At 43.0% G+C, this 22,818-nt stretch overlaps 1 protein-coding gene across 2 annotated transcripts in view; it reads left to right on the top strand.

Annotated features, from left to right (window-relative positions):
* The window catches only part of RORB (RAR related orphan receptor B), a 384,008-nt gene that overhangs the window by 354,650 nt on the left and 6,540 nt on the right, over positions 1-22,818 (top strand). For both annotated transcript variants that reach the window (XM_049633912.1, XM_049633919.1), the window contains exons 7-11: positions 2,265-2,386; positions 3,776-3,908; positions 7,434-7,541; positions 9,050-9,160; positions 12,057-12,169. In XM_049633912.1, the coding sequence (XP_049489869.1) occupies positions 2,265-2,386; positions 3,776-3,908; positions 7,434-7,541; positions 9,050-9,160; positions 12,057-12,169 (587 nt within the window). The remainder of the gene's footprint in view (positions 1-2,264; positions 2,387-3,775; positions 3,909-7,433; positions 7,542-9,049; positions 9,161-12,056; positions 12,170-22,818) is intronic.

Consider the following 22,818-nt stretch of genomic DNA (forward strand, 5'->3'; position numbering starts at 1 on the left):
AAGGGCATTTATTATATCATGATATGATATGATACGATATGATGATACAATATGATATGATATGATATGATGATATGATATGATACATGATATTGTAAGATCCTTTTAAAAAAAAGAGACAACATCCTTTTTTTAAAAAAATCTATACTTTATAACCTGGTTCATAATAGCCTTTCAAAAAATATTTGTTGAACGAGTAAATGAAGACACTTGTGCTGGGCTCTACAGTCCAGCTCTTGAAGAATTCACACAACCTCGAAGGGTAAGAAACAAACAGACCCAAACAAATAACCACAGTGCAAGTCTGAGCGGAATAAGAGCTCTGGAGGTAGAATCAAGTGTAACAGCCGCCGACCCCTCTACCGAAGGGCCAGGGGAGGAGGGAAACGTTCACCAGTAATGGACATCTGAGCTGAGTCCTAAAGCCTGTGTGTGGATTCAACTTCCAATTTTGCCTTAACCTGTCCATGTATTTATTATGCCCACTCCTTCCTCCTTATGCCCTACCCCCCCAAGCTTTCGTGGCAGAAGGCTAGAGAATTTTTAAACCTTGGCCAGTAGTTCCCAGGAGATGCCATAAAGGAACAGATAAAGAGTTTTTCATAATGCAATTCTGAGTGGCAGCTGTAGTTTTGCTTATAAACCCCGAAGCCTGTAAATTACTGACAAATCAGCATATCTTTGAAGATGAAAACAGACTACACCAAGAAGATAAAGGTTTGAAAACTAGAAAGCCATAGAAATCTTATGTTTTCATTACATACTGACTGAGAAATAGATATGGTTTTTTTTAGTTTCTAAGTAATTAGACTGCCCAAGTGAAATTGAAAAATGATGAACCATGACATCTATTTTAATATGATGTATAAAGTAATTCCTGCCCTTTCCTTTTAACAACATAGGAGGATGTTCAATAAAATTTGCATATAGGATTTTTTAAAGAAAGGATTTTAGAATATGATAAGCAATGAAAGTCTAGAAATGCTAAATGAGGAACCCAATAGAGCATGACTATAATCCTCAGTTAGCATTTTGTAGCATCTCCTACATCTAGCACTTGACGGTTCTGATTGAGAAACTCTAGTAAACATTGAAATGGCTTCCTTCAGTAGCACTGACTCCAAAATTAAATACCTCTGTTTTGTGCCAATTGGAGTCATCGCATTGCTTCCCTGATGACAAATTCTACAGAATGTCCTAATAATGATAATTATGGGTACCATTTATTCAGTGTTTGTAATATGCCAGGCAGTGCGCTCTACAAGATTTTTTTTTTTTTTTGGAAAGTTCACTAGAGGTGCAAGCTTCCATTTTTTTATTCTCTAGATCACCAAAGCTCAATATATTTCATACCACATATACCAGAAGCTTAGCGAGGTAAAAGGAAGGTACTTACAAGCACTGCTTTGAGAGTTATCCTGGAGAAGTGAAATATGGCTATTTAGAAAGAACAGAAATTGCATTTGAAATGGCATGACCTATAACACTAGAAAAAATCTATTTTTCTATTAGCCAAGAACAGTTATCAGGCGGACAATGTGGTCATCTTCCTTTCTGCTCAGGCCCCCCCAGACAGAATCCTTGTGTCCTTTGGTTTCCCAAGATGTCGCCTTCTTCAAAGAGCTGGGGGGATTTTGAGGGAACCTCCTCACAGCTGTATCTAACTTCAGGGAACTCGCTGCAGATTTTTGAGAAATCTGCCGTGTCTGGTTCTGTTGCTCAATTTCCATACCTCCAAATCCAGAATGTTCAGTATTGAAAGTTTAATACCAAATACAACTCATTTGAGGTAAACAGCCCCCAAAGACTCGACTGTGTTTGTTCCTGCTTTTTCGTGAATGTAATCATTTTCTCTTTTTAACCTTTTTAAAGAAAAGTTCTAGTGATTCTAAAGATATTTTAAAGTCTTTGGACCATACATGTGAAGACTGTTAGTGGAATTTTAGGCCACAGAGTAGGAAACGTGGTCGTTTGTATTTATTTTTAAAATAATTATTCGAACACTCTACAACTCATGAGCCCTCAGATTTGTGACCAAAAGGGGGAAGTAAAGGCAGTAAATTTTGATTAAAAGAGTGAAAATTGGGAGAAAAAAAAAAGGACAACAGTTTGGAGATTGTTAGATAGAGAGTAAGTAGTGTTAAAGACAGTCGAGTACAACTGACGTGTCTCCAAAGGTATTCCGGTGGTAAACGTGAAGCGCTTGTTTCTTCGCAGAGCAAGAATGTATTCACGAGCCCTCAAACTGACATTCTTTCCCACAGATCGAATTGCACAGAACATCATTAAGTCCCACCTGGAGACGTGTCAGTACACCACAGAGGAGCTGCACCAGCTGGCGTGGCAGACCCACACCTACGAGGAGATTAAAGCCTATCAGAGCAAGGTACTCTGGGAAACTATGACAATGTTTCTCCCTGTGATGTCTCTATTTCCGGCTTTCTCACTCAGCGTTATCGACATTTGGGGCTGGATAAGCCTTTGTGTAGGGACTTGTCCCGCACGCTGTAGGATGGTCAGCATCATCCCTCGTCTCTACCCACTAGATGCCAGTAGCAACCCCCTCACACACACAGTTGTCACAATCAGGTGTCTCCAAATGTTCCCTGGAAGGCAAAACCGCCCCAATTAAAAAAAAAAAAAAAAACCACTGCCCTATTTAAGTGACCAGAGAGACTGTGCCCACATCAGATGACTTTAGAACCTTTTCACGGTGGCTTCCTGGGGCCAGGCAAGGAAGAGAAACGATTGAGAAACTATAGCAGTAATAATAGTTGTAAATTTATACTACAAAGGTATGCAATAAAGCACCTTTAATGTTTCTCTTGCCCTACATGTTTAAAAAGGCCAAAGGGGAAAAAAAAGACAACTCACCTCATTATTATTACCATTATTCTTTTGATTGCTACTTTGTCCATTAGAGGAGTTTTTAAGAGAAGGAATTTGCTGCTGTTATATATTCACGTTACTTTCCTGTGGGGTTGATAGCCACAATTACAAGATCTATTAGTAAATGACTGGTATTATCATTTTATTTTAAATAAAATATATAAACGTGTCTATATCTGAACAGATGATTACAAAATACTGATTTTTCTCCACGGGAACAATCATATCTTACCCCTTTTATGTAAATAAGGAAACAAAAGCATAGGTATTGTTATGCTCAAGAAAAAGCAGAATCAATACACTTGGATTTATGTTTCCAAAGAAAATAACCCCAGGATCAAAATACATTTCTGAGATTCTATATTACTTAAGAGAGTGATTTGATTTGAGGTCTTTTCCCGTGAAATTCTTTTTATACCAAAAAAGCAACCTCCGTAAGTTCTGGGAAAAGAACACAACGTAAAAATCTTACAGATTTAGTGTCTGCCAGGCACACATAACAGTGACTGTACAGAAGCCTGGGAACGAAATCACTAGTCCTCAGTGCAAAAGTTTGTTTTCACAAAACGGACTAAGAGCCTGAGTTTGTTTAGGTGAGCAGAAGGAGGAGAAAGAGAGTAAAGAAACTGTACATATCTATCTTTACATATTATTGCAGTGTTTCCATTATTTCGGTCTCAGTACATTGACATTTGTGCCGTAGCAAGGCTCAAACAGGGCAAAACAGTCTGTTCGAAAATACTGTCTTCCTCTTTGGAAGGAATGGAGTAGAGTCCCACCTTGGGCCCCAAGTGACGGGTGAGCTCCAGGAGGGAAACCCTGAATGTTTCATTGACTCTCCACGTTGCTTTTGTTCCATGTACGTTGTGTGTCTCGTCTCTTGAAGTCCAGGGAAGCACTATGGCAGCAATGTGCCATCCAGATCACTCACGCCATCCAGTATGTGGTAGAGTTTGCAAAGCGGATAACGGGCTTCATGGAGCTCTGTCAAAATGATCAGATTCTACTTCTGAAGTCAGGTAAGCGAGGAGAAGATTCATGGGTGGGGCACCTGTTGTAGCCCGGGATGTGGTCAACCCTTTGCTCAGTGTTGGCTGTAGAAAAATCTTCCTTCCAGTATGTAGTTCGTTTTTACCACCCACACTGTCAGCCGACTCCCAAAGGAAACTCTCAGTAATAAAAATGCCCTGATACTCATTCAGTTCCCCTTTGAAGTCAAACACAATTTTGCTTATTGAAAGTGGAGCTATTAATTGCGGAGGTTGAGATACCCAGCTTGACAGGCAGTGCAAGTAATTAGCGTGTCAAGGTGGCTGAATTGCTGAGCTGGCTCTTAAAAGGCCTATATTCCTCTTGTTGGGGGGGGGGGGGGCGGAATCCAGGCTAGCAGAGCTCTGCCTCTGTGGTCATCTCCAATCATTTTAATGAGGCTAGCCTGCAGCCAGTATAGACCCGGAGAAACTCCCTGAGCTCTAATCCTTCCCTCCCCTTCTTCCAACACATGCTCTGTGACACACGCACACTTAGGAAGGAGCTCAAGAAATTCCGCACGTGACTGACCTCGCAGATGGTATTACCCAGACAGGAAACAAATTTTCTTTCCCTGACCCCCACCTTTGAAAGTAGAAAATAAGAGCCACCATGGTGTTTGTTAACCCTCATGGACCTGGGCCAGAGTACTAAGCATAACGTGTATACGTGTGTCTGTGATAACGCACCTGCGTATGTTAATGTTTGCCCATGACAGCTCATTTAGTCTCGTGACACCAGTATTATTTCCATCTTACAGAAGGAGGGGGAGATTCAGAGACGTGAAGGGCTGTGTTCAATATCACAAAGCCAACGTATGGCAGAGCTGGCATTTGAACTTGGGCCAAATAGAATAGGTATAAGTCGCTGCTGCTTCCTCACCACGTGATTAAAGTTGATGCAGACCTTGACCCAAACATGAACTTGATCTATCAGTTATCTATTGCTGGCTAAAAACAACCCCAAAACTTAGTTAAGATGGCAGTAATCATTTCTTTTGCTCCCAAAGCTACACTGTGAGCAGGGCTCAGCAAGGAAGTTCACTGAGGGACTTGACGGAAAGCAGGAGGATCCGCTTTTAAATTGTCTCCCTCACACGGCTGCCACTGTGTTCTGGTTGACAATCCCGAGTTCGGCCAAGGCTCTGGGCCACAGGCCCCAGTTCCTCTCCATGTCAGTCTCTCCATGGGCCGCTTGGACTTTCTCATAGCATGGTTGTGAGGTTTCAAAAGCTAGCACGCCAAGAGAACAAGGCCTCAGTGCATCACATTTTTCTGGCTTACCTTTAAAAGTCATGCAGTGCTATTTCCACCCCACTCTATCGGTCAAGGCAGCCATGACGGCTCACCTGGGCTCAAGGGTAGATGAACTGGATCTACCCCTTTTTTTTTTAAGTTTATTTATTTATTTTGAGAGAGAGAGAGAGAGAGAGAGAGACAGAGAGAGCAAGCAGGCTCTGCACCATCAGCACCGAGCCCGATGCAGGGCTCAAACTCACAAGCCGTGAGATCATGCCTGGGCCGAAACCAAGAGTCGGACGCTTAACCGACTGAGCCACCCAGGCGCCCTGAGCATGGATCCTTCTTGATGGGGGAGTGGTAAGGCTCTTAAAAAGCATGTGGGTTGGAACATATTTTTGCAGCTCTCCTTGGGAAAAAAAAAAATCTGCCACATTTGATACGTGACCTTGAGCTAACCTCTGTAGGTGGCAGCTTCCTCATTTGCAAAATGAAGAGATGGACCAGGAATAATGAATTCCAAACTTACAATTGCATCAGCAGCATCAGAAGAGAATATTGACTGCTCTGAGTCGGAGGCATCATCTGAGGCCCATGGGTCTGAATCTCCTAGAAGAGAACCCAGAACCCACTTCACTGTCTTTCCAGCCAAGTCTCAGATATAACCAGTCCGTAGATTGACATTGGAGAACCACTGCACCATATAATCGTTTAACATCCCTGCTGCTGTAAAAACGTTGACTCTAGTAGAAAAGGCAGAGTACGTAACCTCCTTAAGCCTCCTGTAACTCGCCTATAAGAAAGGGCTAATAAAAGTCACCCAGGAGGCACCTGGGTGGCTCAGTCGGTTAGACATCTGACTTCAGCTCAGAGCATGATTTCACGGTTCATGAGTTCGAGCCCCACGTCGGGCTCGCTGCTGTCAGTGTGGAGCTTGCTTCAGATCCTCTCTCTCTCTCTCTCTCTCTCTCTCTCTCAAGACAAATAAATAAACATTTAAAAATTCACCTGAAATGGTATTGTAAGGAACAAATAAAATAATGTAAGGGGCCAAGGAAAGTGACTTCCACCCTATAAATACTCAATAAACGGTACCTGTGATTGTTTTTGTCAGAAAAACACTGTTTTAATTAATGTTGACAAGTCCCCTTCTATGTGTAAGCCCCTGTGCTAGGTGGCATATAAGGGAAAGCAAGGAGAAATCAGCAGGTCAAGAAAAAGAAGACAGAGACATAAGTATTAAGTGGCAGCATAAGAAGGGCACCACGGGTCCCTTGGGAACACCATGGGTGTAACCAAAGCACCCGTGTCATGCTCTCCTGCAAATTTGTGGTTTCTGAGTCTGGCCGTCACCTTCCGACACACTTTGGGGCAAAAGCCCATTTGTCCGTAATGTGGAGGGACTGCACAGCGCTGGTTCCTCAGAGCATCAGTAAATGTTCAGAGGGAAAAACAAGGGTGGCAAACTAATTCGTTCACTAAATATTTATTTATTTACGTGCCAGGCACTTTTCGAGGTCCTGGAGCTATGCTAGTGAATGAAAAAAGCACCACTACCTGTGGCTGCGGACAAAGGTCCCGCCCTCCCCGGGCTAACAGTGAACGCAGAGAAATGCTGGGTCCATTGAGGTTGAACAAGTTCCTTCATGTTGGGACTTTCCCAAGCCTTTGATCTGTGAATGTGGATTATAACTCTCTGAAGTGAGGTAATATTCAGTATTTTGCCAAAACTCCTTTGACCAAGAAAACTTCATTTCCAAGACATCAGACGTAAATGGTGCCCTCAGGAAACGCCCTCAAGGGGTTCCTGTGTAAAGTCATCCTGTGCTGAAATATACATGGAGGATGTTCAAAACTGAAACAGAGAGCAAGTTTTCCCAACAGCAAAACTTCTACAAAAGTTAACAAACTGGACTTGCCTGCTGCAAAGCTCCTTGTGAATTCATGAGTGGAAAATACCTTTAATACTAGTCCAGAAAACAAAAAACAAAAGCTATGTGTGCTTCCCCAACACGTGTTGTTGCCGCCCTGCATTTTAGCCACCTTTAAGGTATATTTTATCTTTAATTCCTCACGTAAGCACGTCGAGGGATTTCTTTCTAATATAGTTATCTTTTACTTGGGAAGAAATCTTGATGCGTTTCCGAATGTGTGTGTCTGTGCATCTGCATGGGTGTGTTTTAAAGTTTTTTAAGTCTGTCGACCTAAACACAGTAAGAATTGCTTTACTATTGCACGTGTATACCTATTTCCTGTCTTTTTTTTTTTTATACATAGGATGCCTGGAAGTGGTTTTAGTGCGAATGTGCCGTGCCTTCAACCCATTAAACAACACTGTTCTGTTTGAAGGAAAATATGGAGGAATGCAGATGTTCAAGGCCTTAGGTAAGTTTACCTTTAGTGGTGACATAATTTTCTTAGCTGCCTTCAGTTTCTCCACTCAGATCGAAGTGGGTGAATGAGATGCCTTGATTCTTTAATGTGAACTGGTATCTCATCTGAAAAGGTCTGGACCAGGCGAGCCTCCAATATTTTATCTAACCTGCGAGATGCACAATCGTGCATCCTAATATGAAAGGCAGGAGAGAACCACAGACCCCGTTGAGATCGACCACACCTCATTCGGAAATCAATGAAGAGCCGAGATGTGTTCTAGATCATTCTTTGAAGGATCAATTTTTATTTTCCTTGTAGCTTACTGCCCCACAGAGTATATTAGGTAGACCTCTGGCGGTCCATGGGTGATCTCTCAAGTTTCTTATGTAAATCCATAATCATTAGTTAAGATATTTAATTAAAAGAAGAGCTTCTTCACTGGCTTCTCGCTAAGAGCACTGACGTTCTTCCTGTTAAGTCATGCAGCTCTGGAAGCACAGAGTGGGTGCCAACCTGCCCCAAATGATCCCCAGACCTTTCCTGTGGGTGGGCACGGGCAGAGTCAGTCTTCGGGAGTGTTGTGCACCATTCACATCCAGTCATCAGTACACGGTGCAGATAAGAAGAACGTTAGCAAAGATGGGCCGATGCCAGGAAAGGTTTTCACGATGACGGTGCCACTTGTTCCATACCCGGCCCACGGGCATCACGGAAGGCCGGTGCCCTTTCACCTTTTGTGCTGTTAGCTGATATGGTAGCTAACAGCAAGTCCATCCGACAGGCAGCGTTTCCCTTCTGCAGTTGATACACATCCATGTCATCTACAAGGCTAGACTTTCAAGAAAGGAGGAAAAGTCTTGGCAGGCAACTTGGCTGTATTTCCAGCTTCATAAAATAAACATGTACCAAGGATCAGTGTAGGGATGAAGCATTATTATGCCAAAATTCACAATTGCTAAGCGACTGACCTGAAGCATCCATCAGAAAGCAGAAAGCAATGAATGCCTGCCCCCTCCGTAAGATTTCCAGGGAAGTTACCAAATTGAAAGGTACCTCATATTCCATCTATAAGACGTTTTTAACATCTCAGTTTGAGGCCTCTCGGCGTTCTAAATTGCCAGGTTCAAGTGCCACTAAGACTGACGGCCCTTGGCCCCTCATACATCATGTTTTAGGTTTTCTGTGAATGCTGTCTCTACACCAAAGGATCCCCAAATCACGTATTAAATTTTTTCTAGTTGGAGCTCATCTCAACATTACAAGATTAGATTTAGTTTATATCTTCCCAGGGGAATATGGCAATGAGCATACACCATTTCTGTCAGCCCCTCATTGGTGACGTCAACACTCCGTACTTGATCAAGACGTTTCCCAATTTCCTCATTCTATAATTATTAGGAACTTGGAAATATTGTTGCCTCGTGTGCAAGTCCTTGAGTAACTTTTCGACTATGGGAATTTCTTACTATTGCCCCATTCCATTCAAGTGTTCTCACTTAATCTGCCTTCTCTTACAGGTTCTGATGACCTAGTGAATGAAGCATTTGACTTTGCAAAGAATTTGTGTTCCTTGCAGCTGACTGAGGAGGAGATTGCTTTGTTCTCATCTGCTGTTCTGATATCTCCAGGTGAGGAGCTCTGAGGCTCTGTCTTAAAAAAAAAAAAAAAAAAAGTCCTATCTTTAACGCGGATTATCCCCACTAAACCTAGGTAGTCAGCAGAAATTTAAAAGAACTGTGTTTACTTTGACAAGCTTGTGATATTTATGGACCACTCAAAGGAAAGTAGCCTTAAATTAATTAAAATGACCGATTTTGCCCCACAAGCAAGAGTAGGATGTGTGCTAAGGGTCACTCCAGATTCAGACAAGCGAAAGCATTTCTTAACAGATAAATGAGGACACACGGCGGCCTGAGTTACAGCTAAGTCCTATTTTGATTTTGAGAATAAAAGACATCGCAAAAAAAAAAAAAAAAAAAAAAAAATGTCCGGGAAGAAAAGTGAGACTTAGTAGAAATGTATTTAAATGAGAGATCCAGCATGAGGACAAAAGTAAATAAAACGTACACCTTCTCCTCTTTAAATACCTCTTGTGTTGGCTTGCCCACCTAAATTAGTGATATTCGGGGCTTTAAAAGGAGGTACGGACAACGGAGGGGAAAATGACTCCCTCTAAAGACTGGAAAAGGAAGAGTCTCTGATGTGCCAGTGGACATTCCAGAACGGGGATCTGTCATCATTTATCTGTGAGACCCTAAATGCTCGACCTCCCAGACCCTCAGTTTCCTCGCCTGTAAATAGGGTTTGACTTCATTATAATGAAGATCATTTCTACCTAGCTCTAAAATGCAATAAAATACCAAAATTTTCAGAGAAGGTAAGGGGTGACGGTTATAGGCCACATAGAATCGTAGCAATTGAAATGCTGCTTAAAATTATATGCCAGCTCGAAAATGTATAGATTGCTAATGAATACGTGGCTCCTTCAGCCAGAAGAACTCAGTCTCTCAGCTGTCTGCTCGGTTAGAATTCGGCGAGGAGATGGCAGTGCCATTTACAGTTCTCTGTTGGAACCCATTCCTAATAATTTTTATGGCCAAAAGCCTCATTCTTTCTATAAAATCCACCTTAGAGACGAGATTCCTTCTGATACCTTAGCATAGTTTTCAGTGGGGCTGGAAGAAATTAATCTCACCGGTGACGGTACATTGACGTGTCATTCTAGTGATATCTACCAATAACCCCAGCCTCTACCCTTCCTCTCAGTGAGGCTTTATCTATTTATTTTTAAGCCTTATGAAGGTTTTTTTTTTAATGTGCTTCTGTTTTTTATTTAACCACATTATCAAAAATGGAAATTATCACTTGGCATGTTATCACTAACAGTTTCTTTTGTGGCTCTGTCTACAATCAAGCTGTTCCTCTAGGCCTCTTTTGGTTTTACTTTTTTTCTTTTTTTTTTTGAACCTGACCAAGTTTCCCAGGCCTAGAAGCACAAAGATAAATGGGAGAAGTGACAAGAAAGATTTATATCTGATAGCAACCACATGCCAAATAATTTTCCTTGCTACCACTTTCTTATTGCATTTGACTGCTTTTATGGAATATAGTTCAGCGTTAGATTCATTCTAAGCCTGTGGTTCTAAGATGAGGGAGGAGGCTTCATTCGGGTTCCTGCTGGCTCAAAGAACGTGTTGCCAAAGTTCACTGTCCTTGTTAGGTACGTTTGTAATAAGCCAGTAAATTCCTAGCAGCAAATACTTAAGACATGGTATATCAAACCTAAATAATCCATGAAGATAATTACCCGAGATGTAAGGCAAGCCTGTTGTTTATAGGTCAGAACTCAGTTGAATTATAAAGCCTTTTTCCAAACAGAACATAGTATAGCCATCAAATTCTGCTGGGTTTGGAAACAGGACATTTCTTACTCTACCTAGTGGAAAATCTTCCAGTCCTTGTAGCAGACCCACACTCAGAGGCTTCTGAAACTCTCAAATACCTCGTCTGCCACCCTGGCCTAGTGTCACATTCAAAAAGAGAGGAAAGACAGATAGACGTCCTGCTCTATCTCATGCCAGACCCCACCCTTCCCCCAGTTCTTACCCTAATAGCCACGCTCTGTTCAGCTCCAGATAGTTTAGGGAAGGGAGAGGGAAGGAAAGTTAATTTATTCTGATTGACAATTGTCACTGAAGGCTTTTGTGCTCACTTACGTAAGGGTTTGCTTAACTGTTGGCTAGATTTGTCCTTACCCTGTCTAGGATTACAGAATTGAGTTTCTTGCCTGACCTGAACTGTGTTCAGATGGATCACTTCCAAGTTCTTTTCCATGAGTATTTGTTCATCATTTGGAGACTCTAGATGTCTCTTCATTGAAGCGCCAACCTGAGGCATTGATGTTGGGCTGAATTTTGTCACCATGGCATATAAAGCTCCTTGGAAGAAAGGAAGGGAGGAGGGAGGGGGTGGGAGGGAATGAAGAGAGGGATGTTGGAAGGAAAAAAGAAAAGAAGGTAGGATGGGAGGAAGGAAAGGAGGGATTATCTTATCCACCATTTTAAAATTCCATGTAGAAAAACAGCTTAGTTAAATTTGGGGCATTAAATTTTTGAAATTGATACATGCAGATTCTATGAATTATAGCATAGTTTAAAAAGGGAAGGGGAATCCTGAATACAAAAAACAGTCCTGTGCAGATTTTCTTATTTCTATAATTCATTTTCTTCATAAGTCACTGACTTCTACTTTGAAAGAATCTAAGGATATGTATGTCCCCCAAAAAGAGTGAGAGATGTAAATGGTCACAGGCAATAAAAAAAAAAAAAAATACTGGTGTTTATTGGAACCATTGGGTTCTAACTACTTCCATCCTCATTTCCTGTGTCACTGTATCTGGCATTACTGTCATCAGGGTATTTCTTATAAAATATGTGCGGTTATGTAAACGGAAACTAAGCACTTATATATGTAGGTAAAAGGTTACATCCCCTCCCTTCTTACCTAATTCTTTTCCTTTGTCAGACCGAGCCTGGCTGATAGAACCAAGGAAGGTCCAGAAGCTTCAGGAAAAAATTTATTTTGCACTTCAACATGTGATTCAGAAGAATCACCTGGATGACGAGACCTTGGCAAAGGTACGTCCTCAGATCGCAGAGCTGTGGCCACTCAAAGCACAGTGGCCAAAAAGGGCTAGCTATAAAGCAAAGGCATTTATCAGCAGCACAATTTCTGGAAGTTACCAAAGGTGCATAAATGTTGAGGTGGCCATTTTAAAAGGGAGACTAGTAAATTATAATAGATTGAGAGGAGAATGACTTTCTTAGGAAAGGATGATATTGATGGATCTGAACCCCAGGCATAGGAAGACAAGCAAAGAAACCTAGAGCGCTTTATCTGAAGAACAAAAGCATGAAGCAGGGAATCAAGCCTTCAAAATTGACATGTGATGAAGGAGGAGACTTTGTGTCACTTCAGAAGTCAGATGTGGGCCAAAGTTAAGAGCAAGTAGATTTTTATTCAAAATAAGAGAACTATAAAATGATAAGAGGGGCGCCTGGGTGGCTCCATCGGTTAAGCGGCCAACTTTGGCTCAGATCACGATCTTGCAGTTCGTGAGTTCGAGCCCCACGTCGGGCTCTGTGCTGACAGCTCAGAGCCTGGAGCCTGCTTCGGATTCTGCGTCTCCCTGTCTCTCTGCCCCTCCCCCTCTCACGCTCTGTCTCTCTCTCAAAAATAAATAAACATTAAAAAAAATTTTTTTTAATGATTAAAATTGCTGACCAGAGGGGTACACCATGGTGAGGTTGTGAGCTCCCTGGCATTGGTCATAGTCTAATAGATACCGCTTGGCTTCCTCTCAGGTGTCTTGTAAGTCAGAGTCCTTCCCAGAGTAGAACACTAGACTGATTACTTGTACATTTTCCTTCAGTTCTAATCTTTTCACACAAGATATGCCCTGGGGTCCCTTCAAAATGGTGAAGAATCCCAGGGGCAAAATGCCATCAATTTCTCGGTTCAGCTTAATTAACAATAGTGATCTTTAAGAAGAGATGTTTACCGGAGTAGAATCCTCATAAGAGGAAGTATATTCTCATGATTGATACTCAGCATTATTTTAGATCATAAAGTATCTTTGATTTCTTAAGAACTGGACTTTTTTAGCCAGTAAGCAACTAGGAAATGGGGCATATTCTGGGTTAAAGATGATAAGAATCCTAGTCTATATTTATAAACATTAAAACCCTCCCACTTTGCTCTTAAAGTTTTATTTTTAAAAAAGGGGGAAGACTCTCTCTGAGATATTATCAGATATGACTTCACACATACAGAGGCTCCTATAAAAAAAAAACAAAACCTCTATGAATCAAAGATGCTGTTTCATTATGGTGACATTTTTATTAAAATGAACACCTCATTTTACAGTGAAGAGTGATAGTTATCTTTGGTAGAACTTTCTACTTTTTATGTGAGCAAGGACAAATCACCTGGTCTCTGCACCTCAGTTTTCTTTGGGTCTAAGGCAAACCTTCCACATGCTTGCAGATCTCCTGGGCAGAAAAGATGGTTATAGAAATATATGCATCTGTTTCTATAATCGCTCTGCAGAATATACCATACATACATCTGGCCACTTAATGGAAGGGGATGTTTCCTGCATTTTGGATGTCCCAAAGACCTCCCCATATTTGCCATCTTAAAATTAAGGCCTTGGGGCGCCTGGGTGGCTCAGTCGGTTGAGCGTGTGACTTCGGCTCAGGTCACGATCTCACGATCTCGCGGTCCGTGAGTTCGAGCCCCGCGTCGGGCTCTGGGCTGATGGCTCAGAGCCTGGAGCCTGCTTCCGATTCTGTGTCTCCCTCTCTCTCTGCTCCTCCCCCGTTCATGCTCTGTCTCTCTATCTCAAAAATAAATAAAAACGTTAAAAAAAATTACAAAAAAAAAAAATTAAGGCCTTGATGTGAGGATAATGAGGATTATCATTTTTTGCTTTTGTACAGATGTTTTGAGGTTTAAGATATTACAGTGCATAAATTCTCACGCTTACACCATCTTCTACCTCCTGGTGTTCTAAGGGTGGCAGTCGGAGGCATTTGCTATAGAAAGGAGACAGAAATTGAAGCATGAAAGATATTTAATGGCAACAAAAAATAAAAATAAAACACTGACTGTGGGTCACCTCCCCTCTCCACTCGCCATCTTTCAGGGGAGAAGTACACAGTTCAGTCCTATTCTTATAAAGTGTTGTCAAACTGGGGAGCAGAGAAAGAGGTTAGGAGAGGATTATTTCTTGTATAAAGTTCACTGGAGCCAGATGACAAAGCATTGCTTCCACAGGTCATGTGTAGGTATAGGGGTTTGTGTGGCCCCTCCTTGTAAGTCAGCATTTTAATAGGATGCTCTGTGGAGGGACCATGAAACTAAGGAGGGACCACCAGCTAAGGTGGAGGGACCATGAAACAGAATGAGCGCTGGATTGTAGTTTATCCCAGTCCTGAACTTTGTGGCTTTGGCTGAGTCAATCTATTTGTCTAAGTCTCAGGTTCCTCAGCTGTCAAGGGCTGGGGGTGGCAGGAGGGATGGGTAAGTGTCTCAGGTTCCTGACTGCTTTAACCCTGTGAGGACCCTGTGCTATCGATGTATAGGCACGCCCTCTCATCGTGCCCGCTAAAAGAAATCATTTTATTTGTCTATCCTACCACAAATTCTCATCTTTGCAGAAATTCTCCTTCTGCCTTCATAGCCATGGAACTCTTCGGCCTCTACAGTGCTTCTATAACAGTGCCAACCGTTCTTAATATTTGTTATTTATAGACCCCTTGGGGAGCCTGGCAAACATCATGAAACCCATTTCTAGAAAAATGTGCGCATACCCGACTGTGGTATTCAAGTCTGCGGTAGTTGGGGTACATCTGCCTTCTGGGTGATGTGCAAAGACTTTTTATAGTGCCGACCAGTTTGCCCCTGAAGGAACGTAACGGACATCAGGTGAGAGAGGCAGGGCTCGGATACAGTCACTGGGCTTCATCCTGAAAGAACAGTCTCCACCACACTTCAGCCGTGCTCACTTCCTGAAATGAAAGTTCAAGTAGCCGTGCCTTATCCTTTTGACCAAACTTGGACCTAGGGACGGTATGAGAATTCAGGAATTCTGTATCCACTCACTAGACGATTTCAATCCCAATATAGTAATCATTTTGTTGATTTAGTTATTTATATTAAAAAAAAAAAACCCTTTTGGAGAATTTATTTTCCTTTCTTTATCAGCATCGTGATGGTATGTAGCATATTTATAATAAACCATCAGAACCATTTCCTAGCTGAGTGACCCTGCAAAAGTGGCTTAACTTCTCTGTGCCTCAGCTTCCTCATTTGTAAAATGTGACTAAGGATAGTGTCAAGGTCATGTGGTTATTGTGAGGACTGAGTGGTATTACGTGCAAGCAAGCTGCACGTCCATAATAGGTACGGTATGTAAGTGCTATTGTTGTAGCTGTGGACGGAAGAAATTCTGTTTCGGCAGGGAAATTTTTATTGGAAGTGGTATTTTGGAGTTAATCACGAATGGATGAAAACGCAAAAAATGGAAGCTGGGGGAGCCTGGGTGGCTCAGTTGGTTAAGCACCCAGCTCTTGATTTCGGCTCAGGTCATGATCTCACAGTTTGTGGGATGGAGCCCCACGTTGGGCTCTGGGCCGACAGCACAGAGCCTACTTGGGATGCTCTCATTCTCCCTCTCTCTGCCCCTCCCCTGCTCATGCTTCCTCTCTCTGTGTGTCTCTCAAAATAAATAAATAAGCATTTTTTAAAAATGCAAGTTGGAGGGCTGAGGAGATGGGGTTTGGCATTCTAAGTGATGGGGAAATGATAAGAGGTAAGAAAGTACAAGGTATATTTGAACTATGAGTAATGGTTAGATCTGTCTGCATCCTGGATTTGAAAAGCCAGGAAACAAGAGGACACTGGTCACTTTCGCTAAGCTCATAAAAATAAAAAATGAAAAAAAAAAAACCCCACAACATATATATTTTTAAGCTCCCATCTGTTCTCTGAGTTTCACTTTCCCTGTCTAGGAAATGAGTAGGTTGGATTGGCTGGTCATTAAGGTCCCTTCTGTAGAATGTTCTTTGACTCCAAGAGAGAAAAACAAAGCTTGCTCCTGACATCTTCATTCATCCTCTAATACTCAGTGCAACGGACTCATTTTAAGGACTTTTTAGTAATTCTACCATTACAGCTAATAAGGAAATAGACTGCTCTCACCAGGTCTTAAAGCTTCAAAGTCTTGAAGCTCCAGTGATCTAGCTTAGGATGATATTCTGGCCCCAAAGCTGCAAAGAGCACAGTGTTTTCGAAGCCCCCGGCCAGAGCTCAGCATTCCTGTCAGGCCTTCAGCCGGGGCTCCATCACCTTGTGCTTTGGGTGCTGTGGTGGCTCAGTCTGAGGTGTTTACTTCCTGGGAGAGGAGCGTGCTGGGGGAGTTCCTGTTCCTGTGGTTCTCCTTCTCTGCTCAGCTGAGACCAGCATGACCACTGCCAGGGTGCAGTGACTATTTCAGCTGCAGACTGGTGACAATTCCATTCTCTGGCCTCTGGGCTTCCTTTATGACAAGTCACTAAATCTGCCATTTTTGTTGCTCAGACCAGAGGACAGAGGGTGAAGGAAACAAAGGAGCCAAGTTAGTTCGGGCCAGGTTGTGGCAGCACACTCATGGCCAAAGGCAGGGCTTTGATCCGGACGACTTGCTCACATCCCAGCCCTACCCTAAGTGCAGCCTCTGGGTCAGGCCATAGCTGGAGGCTTGTTTGGTAAAGTCTTCAGCCCCTACTGTTGAGTCTCCTGGATAATCAGAGTCGTGAGATATTAGGCAGTATATTTACTTTTCCTAGCACTCCTGTAAAGACACGCAGCCCTCCTGAAGGTATGTTCTTGCCCCAGGCTGTACTGAGAAGTTTACAAGTAGCAAACTCCGTAACAACACATATCCAATGGAAAGGCGTGGAGAGCTCGTAGGGCAAGTCGGACCCCCAAGCTCACTCATCTCGCCGTATGCAGGGACTGGAGGGAGTGCCATTTTATTTTACCACAACTTCAGCGACGACCATGCCTTCAATGCACTTCTCCAAACAGCGTTCAATTGCTCGTGCCTGTCATGCCCTATAGATGGGCCACGCCACCCTTCTGGGTGTTTTTAAACATACAGCTCCGTGCTAACGGAACTTCTAATTCTTCTAGAATATGGAGGAGTCTAGTTATTATGCTAAAGCTCAGAATGTCTCTCACTCCTCTCTTGCCTCCTATTCCTGGATGGGAAAAGTTCTTACCTGCCCCTGTGGCTTTCTCTCTTCCACTCTTTTTAAGCCTTTGCTGCCAGGGAAGGTGTTCCACCACAACCCTTCAATCCATAAGGTAGTCGTCTAAGTTTGCACCATGTTAATGAAAACACAGGAGAGAGCTCAGGTAAACTGTGGAAAGAGATTGTCCTGAACCACCACCAATGTTTGCACCATGTGGTGACAAATCTGTTTCTTTGAGGTTCATTTTCTCAGATCTGGAAGGCTCTAGCCTTCCCAGAGAGAACTGTGAGGGGTTGAGCTGGGAGAGGTACAAGCCAACAGATACACTAACGTCTTAAATCCTGAGGCCCTTTCTAGCATAACAGCAGCAAAACTGTACTGTCAACATAGAGAGGGAAGCCTCTCTTTCTGCTGTAACAGAACCAAGATATTAAATAAAACCTTACAAGATGGAAGGCTTAGACAGCCCTATTTCACATGTTAACAAATTGAAATTTTACCTGAAAGGAGTCATTCCTGGTCACTCTCACATTAATGGTGTACTTCTGATTTAGATTTAGAAAAAAAAAAACAAAACAAAAAAACATGTTGATTCACAGATTGAGTCTATGGAGCAAATCCTGACTGAGAGATGGATGAGAACTGCACAGCATCATTTACATTGACCTTCGTTGTTTTCTCAATGAGGTCAAAACAGACTATGTCCTGACTAATAATGGAATGTTGCTATCTAAAGTCTGCTTTCTTCTTGGAAGACACTAGGTGTTATACTAGAATTCTTAATAGGTGGCTTTAGGGATTTGGGGTCACTTTAATTTTAAAGAGCAGTCTGTCCAGCAAGTACTTGGGAGCCCCTACCCAAATGATGAGCCTCCTCATTCCTCTTTCTGTTTGGCTAGGGCTTTGTTTCACACTTGAAAATTCCTGTGCTTTCTGGGGTGCCTGCGTGGCTCACTCGATTAAGCATCCAACTCTTGATTTCAGCTCAGGTCATGATCTCATGGTTCGTGGGATTGAGCCCCATGTGGGGCTCTGCACTGACAGCGCGGAGCCTGCTTGGGATTCTCTCTCCCCCTCTGTCTCTGCCCCTCCCCTGCTTGTGCACTTGCTCCGTGCATGCTCTTTCTTTCTCTCTCTCTCAGAAATAAATAGACGTTAAAAAAATTCCCATGGGGGCGCCTGGGTGGCTCAGTCGGTTGAGCGTCCGACTTCGGCTCAGGTCATGATCTCACGGTCTGTGAGTTCGAGCCCCGTGTTGGGCTCTGGGCTGACGGCTCGGAGCCTGGAGCCTGCTTCCGATTCTGTGTCTCCCTCTCTCTCTGCCACTCCCCCGTTCATGCTCTGTCTCTCTCTGTCTCAAAAATAAATAAAAACATTAAGAAAAAAAAATGTTTAAAAAATTCCCATGCTTTTTAAAGTATAACACATGCTGAAAAGCTCTTAAATGATAAGTAGATAGCGCAGTGAACGATCACAAAGGTAACATGCCCACATAACCACTTCCCCGGGTGAAACCGGGCACCCCAGAAGGCCTACTTCGGCTTCTCCGGCTTCCTCACAATGGTATTTAGGCTTTAAAAGAACCCAAGCATAGGCAAAACTATAGAAAGCAATTCAGCACGTCGCTCAAGATTTTAAATTCTGAATCCATACACAAGAAATACAGCTTTCTTCTGGGGTAGTTTTCCACCTCAGCGTATGTTTATTAGGAGCATGTGCTCTGTGCCAGATGCAAGGGAGAAAGTGGTGATGACACATGGTGGTGTTCCTGAGCGGTTCCCCTGCAGAATTCCTGTGAAGGATCAGATTATCTTGGTCCATTTTAGCCGTCCGGAGTTTGCTGGCGTGCACCACATGGCTAACACCCAGACATCCCAGAGGTTCTCCATTAGACTAACGGTCCGTAAATGAAAAGAGAGGTCTTGATGCAACTTCCCACACGTCAAGTTGGAAGTTGGTGCATTCATTAGAAGTCTGTGATAATAGGAACCAACTCACACTAGCTTAAGCAAAAAGAAAAAAATAAAATAACGGAGAGATATCTCGTGGAACCTAAGGATGAAAACTCGGCCACCATTCAGGTTGGCCCTGGAACCAGGAATCGGAAAGCCTTCCTTCTTCTCCCCCACCCTGAATACCAGCTGAGTCTGCTTCCCTGGTCCACGTGGTGAAATACAGCTAGCTCTCAGCTTCTTCACTTACTGGAAGTTCCTGCTACATTTCGAAAGTAAGCTACTGGCTCTCGGTCCAATTCCAGATTCCGACCGCAGATGAATCGATGTCCACTGCCACTTTAGGTGGCCAGCTCCACATGGATGCCAAGGATGGGGTGAGGAGGGGCAGGGAAGGCTTATGACCTGATAAATATTTCAAATCCGATATTCCAATTCTAATCCATGTGTCTAGGTCTAGCTAAACATAAAGAAATAAGGAAATAGCAAAATAAAAAATATAGAAAAGCGAGTGAGCAAGTGAAATGGATATAGTTAGCCTCACTTGATGTGCCCTGTGTTTATCAGTGATTTTGAAGTTTCTTCCACTTTGGTCAAACCATCGTTGGCTTCCTGCTTCAGGTTGGAGGGCATCGCAATGGCCGGGAAGCCCGAATGAACAAAATCACTAGTTTTACCCTCTGCATGTTCCATTTTCCATATCGAATGTACTAGTTATAAAATTGTGGATTTTCTCATAAAACCACTCCCTAGAAAGAAGCATAGGATTATTAGCCCTTCTCCAACAGCCGCTTTTTCTTCTGGTCAACCCCTGTAGGTATAAGCTAAAGCTTCCTTATCTTATAGGAAATGTTTGGTCATAAGAGAAAGAGGAGGGTGAAAATGCCTTTTTCTAGACCCTCTGTCTACTCCTGCTATGGGGATTATTTAAACATGAAGACATTTCATGATGATTTGAAATCGACTACCCCCTCCATCTCCAAATGCTTCTGGATCACCTCCCCAGCTGTTTAAAAAGTTGTTGAGCCATTAACTGCTGCTGAGGCTGCTCTAAACTCCCTTTGAAATGGGGGTCCCCCAGCTGCGGTACATAATATTAATGAGCAAGTAAGTGACTGCCTGCTGCTTCCTCCACCAGGCCCTTCTGGGCTCTGACAAGTGCTGCTGCTGTGTCCACATGGCCTCCTGGCCCTTCCCGCCTCCGGAGTGATGGATGCCCCTGTCTGTCAGAACTTCTATTTCCACAGCTGACCGGAGGCTTCTAAAACAGCCTCTTCCAAGAGCACGCAGGTTAGGGTGCTCTTTGCTCAAGCAGCCCCACTGCCCTTAAGAAAAAGTTATCCTCACCATCTCGGCCCATTATACAGATGAGCAGCAGGGATAAGATCCAAATCCCATAAAAGAGGGAAGAACTAGGACCCGAACCAGACGTTTCTTAAACCCCAGTTTGGAGCAGGAAGGAAGCAAGAGTCCATATTCATTTTCCAAAGCCGAACTCATGGCTAAATATTACCAGTGCAAATGAGCAACTACAGAAGGGTCATCCTCTTATGCATCTAATTTCTCATATCTCCCCTTCACTAAAGGAAAAAAAAAAAGTTTTAAGAATTATATAGGATGCTACAGAGGGTTACTGGAGGGATTGTGGGAGGGGGGATGGGCTAAATGGGTAAGGGGCATTAAGGAATCTACTCCTGAAATCATTGTTGCACTATGTGCTAACTAACTTGGATGTAAATTTAAAAAAATTAATTAAATTAAAAAAAAAGAATTATATAGGCTTCTACTTTATACATCACAGTTTATTAGATCAGCAGGTTACTTTAATTGCTCCAAAAAAATGATCATCCATATGATGTTGCTTTTTCGTTTCACCAAAAGTAAATGGCTGATTTCCCCATACATTAACACGTGACTCCATTTTCGGTGCTCAGTTAAGGCTTACGTTGGGTTCTTGCCCCCTGATTGAGCATAGCCTTGACTGTTCCTCTCTTTGAAGGAAACATTATGTGGAAACGGAAGCATAACACCTAACACGTATATGGCCACCATGTGCCAGGCACCGCTATAGACAGTTTGGATTGACCCAGGTAACCCTGACAACAATCCTCTGAGGTAGGGATCGTCTGACGGATAAGGAAGCTGAGAAGTTAACTGACTTGCCCAAGATCACACAGCTGTAAATAGCAGGTCCGCGATTCAAACCCAACAGTTGGGCTTTCTAACCCATAGCTCTTGTTTTTGTTTGTGTTTTTTTTTATCACTAGGCTAATCTTCTCTATGTTGTATTTGTGTGTCATAGGGAACTCAGAGAATCCCATTACCGGTCCCCCCAGCAAACTAATAGAGCTAAGCAAATGGAACCTCCCTTCTCTGGGAATGATGATTCTGTCTGTGCCTCCTGAAAAGGAGCTGACTTTCCATTTGGCTCCCAGGACTGTTTCAAATTTAATACAGAATTTACTTTTCAATTTTGAAAATTGGTTGTAAATTTATACGATTTGAACCTCTGTAATAGTTTTTTTTTTTTTAAGTTTATTTGAGAGAGACAGAGACAGTGCAAGTGGGGGAGGGGCAAAGAGGGAGGGAGAGAGAGAATCCCAAGCAGGTCCCGTGCTGCCAGCAGAGCCCCACACAGGGCTCGAACTCACGAAACTGTGAGATCATGACCTGAGCCAAAACCAAGAGTCAGATGCTTAACCGACTGAGTCCCCCAGAAGCCCCTATAATAGTGTCTTTTAATGTCCATTCCATGGACCCAGTCCATCAGTATCCCAGGAGATGTTTGTTTCAAACGTGGAGTCTCAGCTCCACCCAGACTTACTGAAATCGAGTCCCTAGGGGTAGATCCCAGGAATCTGCATTTTTAGGAAGCACCACAGTGATTCTTATGCAGAGTAAAGGTTGGCAGTCATTACAGAATCACATCTGGAAGTTTCAGGAGCTCTGCATAGCATCAGTTCAACTGCAGATGATTATAGAAAGCTTTCAAAACCTCCCCACATTCAATAGCTATTTCAGGGAGACCGTCATGTATAAGAAGTGTTCCAAATTGTAGTCTCCGTCTGTGTGAACCAGTTGGTTGAGAGAGCTTGGATGATTTCCCAAGGGACTTTAGCTATGTGGACACTGGGATAACCTTTACCTGTGAAAATACGGAAAAGACACCATTTTCCACCCTGGAACCAAAGTGACTCTTTGATCGTGTGATTCTTATCATCTTTCCTGCTTGCCCGAAACCCTTCCGAAGCGTCTTAGCATACACTTGCGTATTCGGGTCCTGTCCATCTCTCCAGCTTTTCCCTCAGACCTGCTCACCCACACTGCTCAATTCTTCCAGCGCGCTAAGCACGACGCCATCTTTATGCCTGGCCCTGCGGCATATCACGGACCCCAACGTCTGTTTGGCTCTTGCTTTTACTTTAGAGCTCAGCTTAAATGGCACTTTCTCGGGGAGGCCTTCCCTGGCCTGACAGAAGAAGGCAGAACGTCCTATTACCTACCACTTCTAGATCATTCCTGCATGGCACCCACCGC

This window comes from Panthera uncia, chromosome D4 (assembly GCF_023721935.1).
Source record: "Panthera uncia isolate 11264 chromosome D4, Puncia_PCG_1.0, whole genome shotgun sequence".
Taxonomy (NCBI): Eukaryota; Metazoa; Chordata; class Mammalia; order Carnivora; family Felidae; genus Panthera; species Panthera uncia.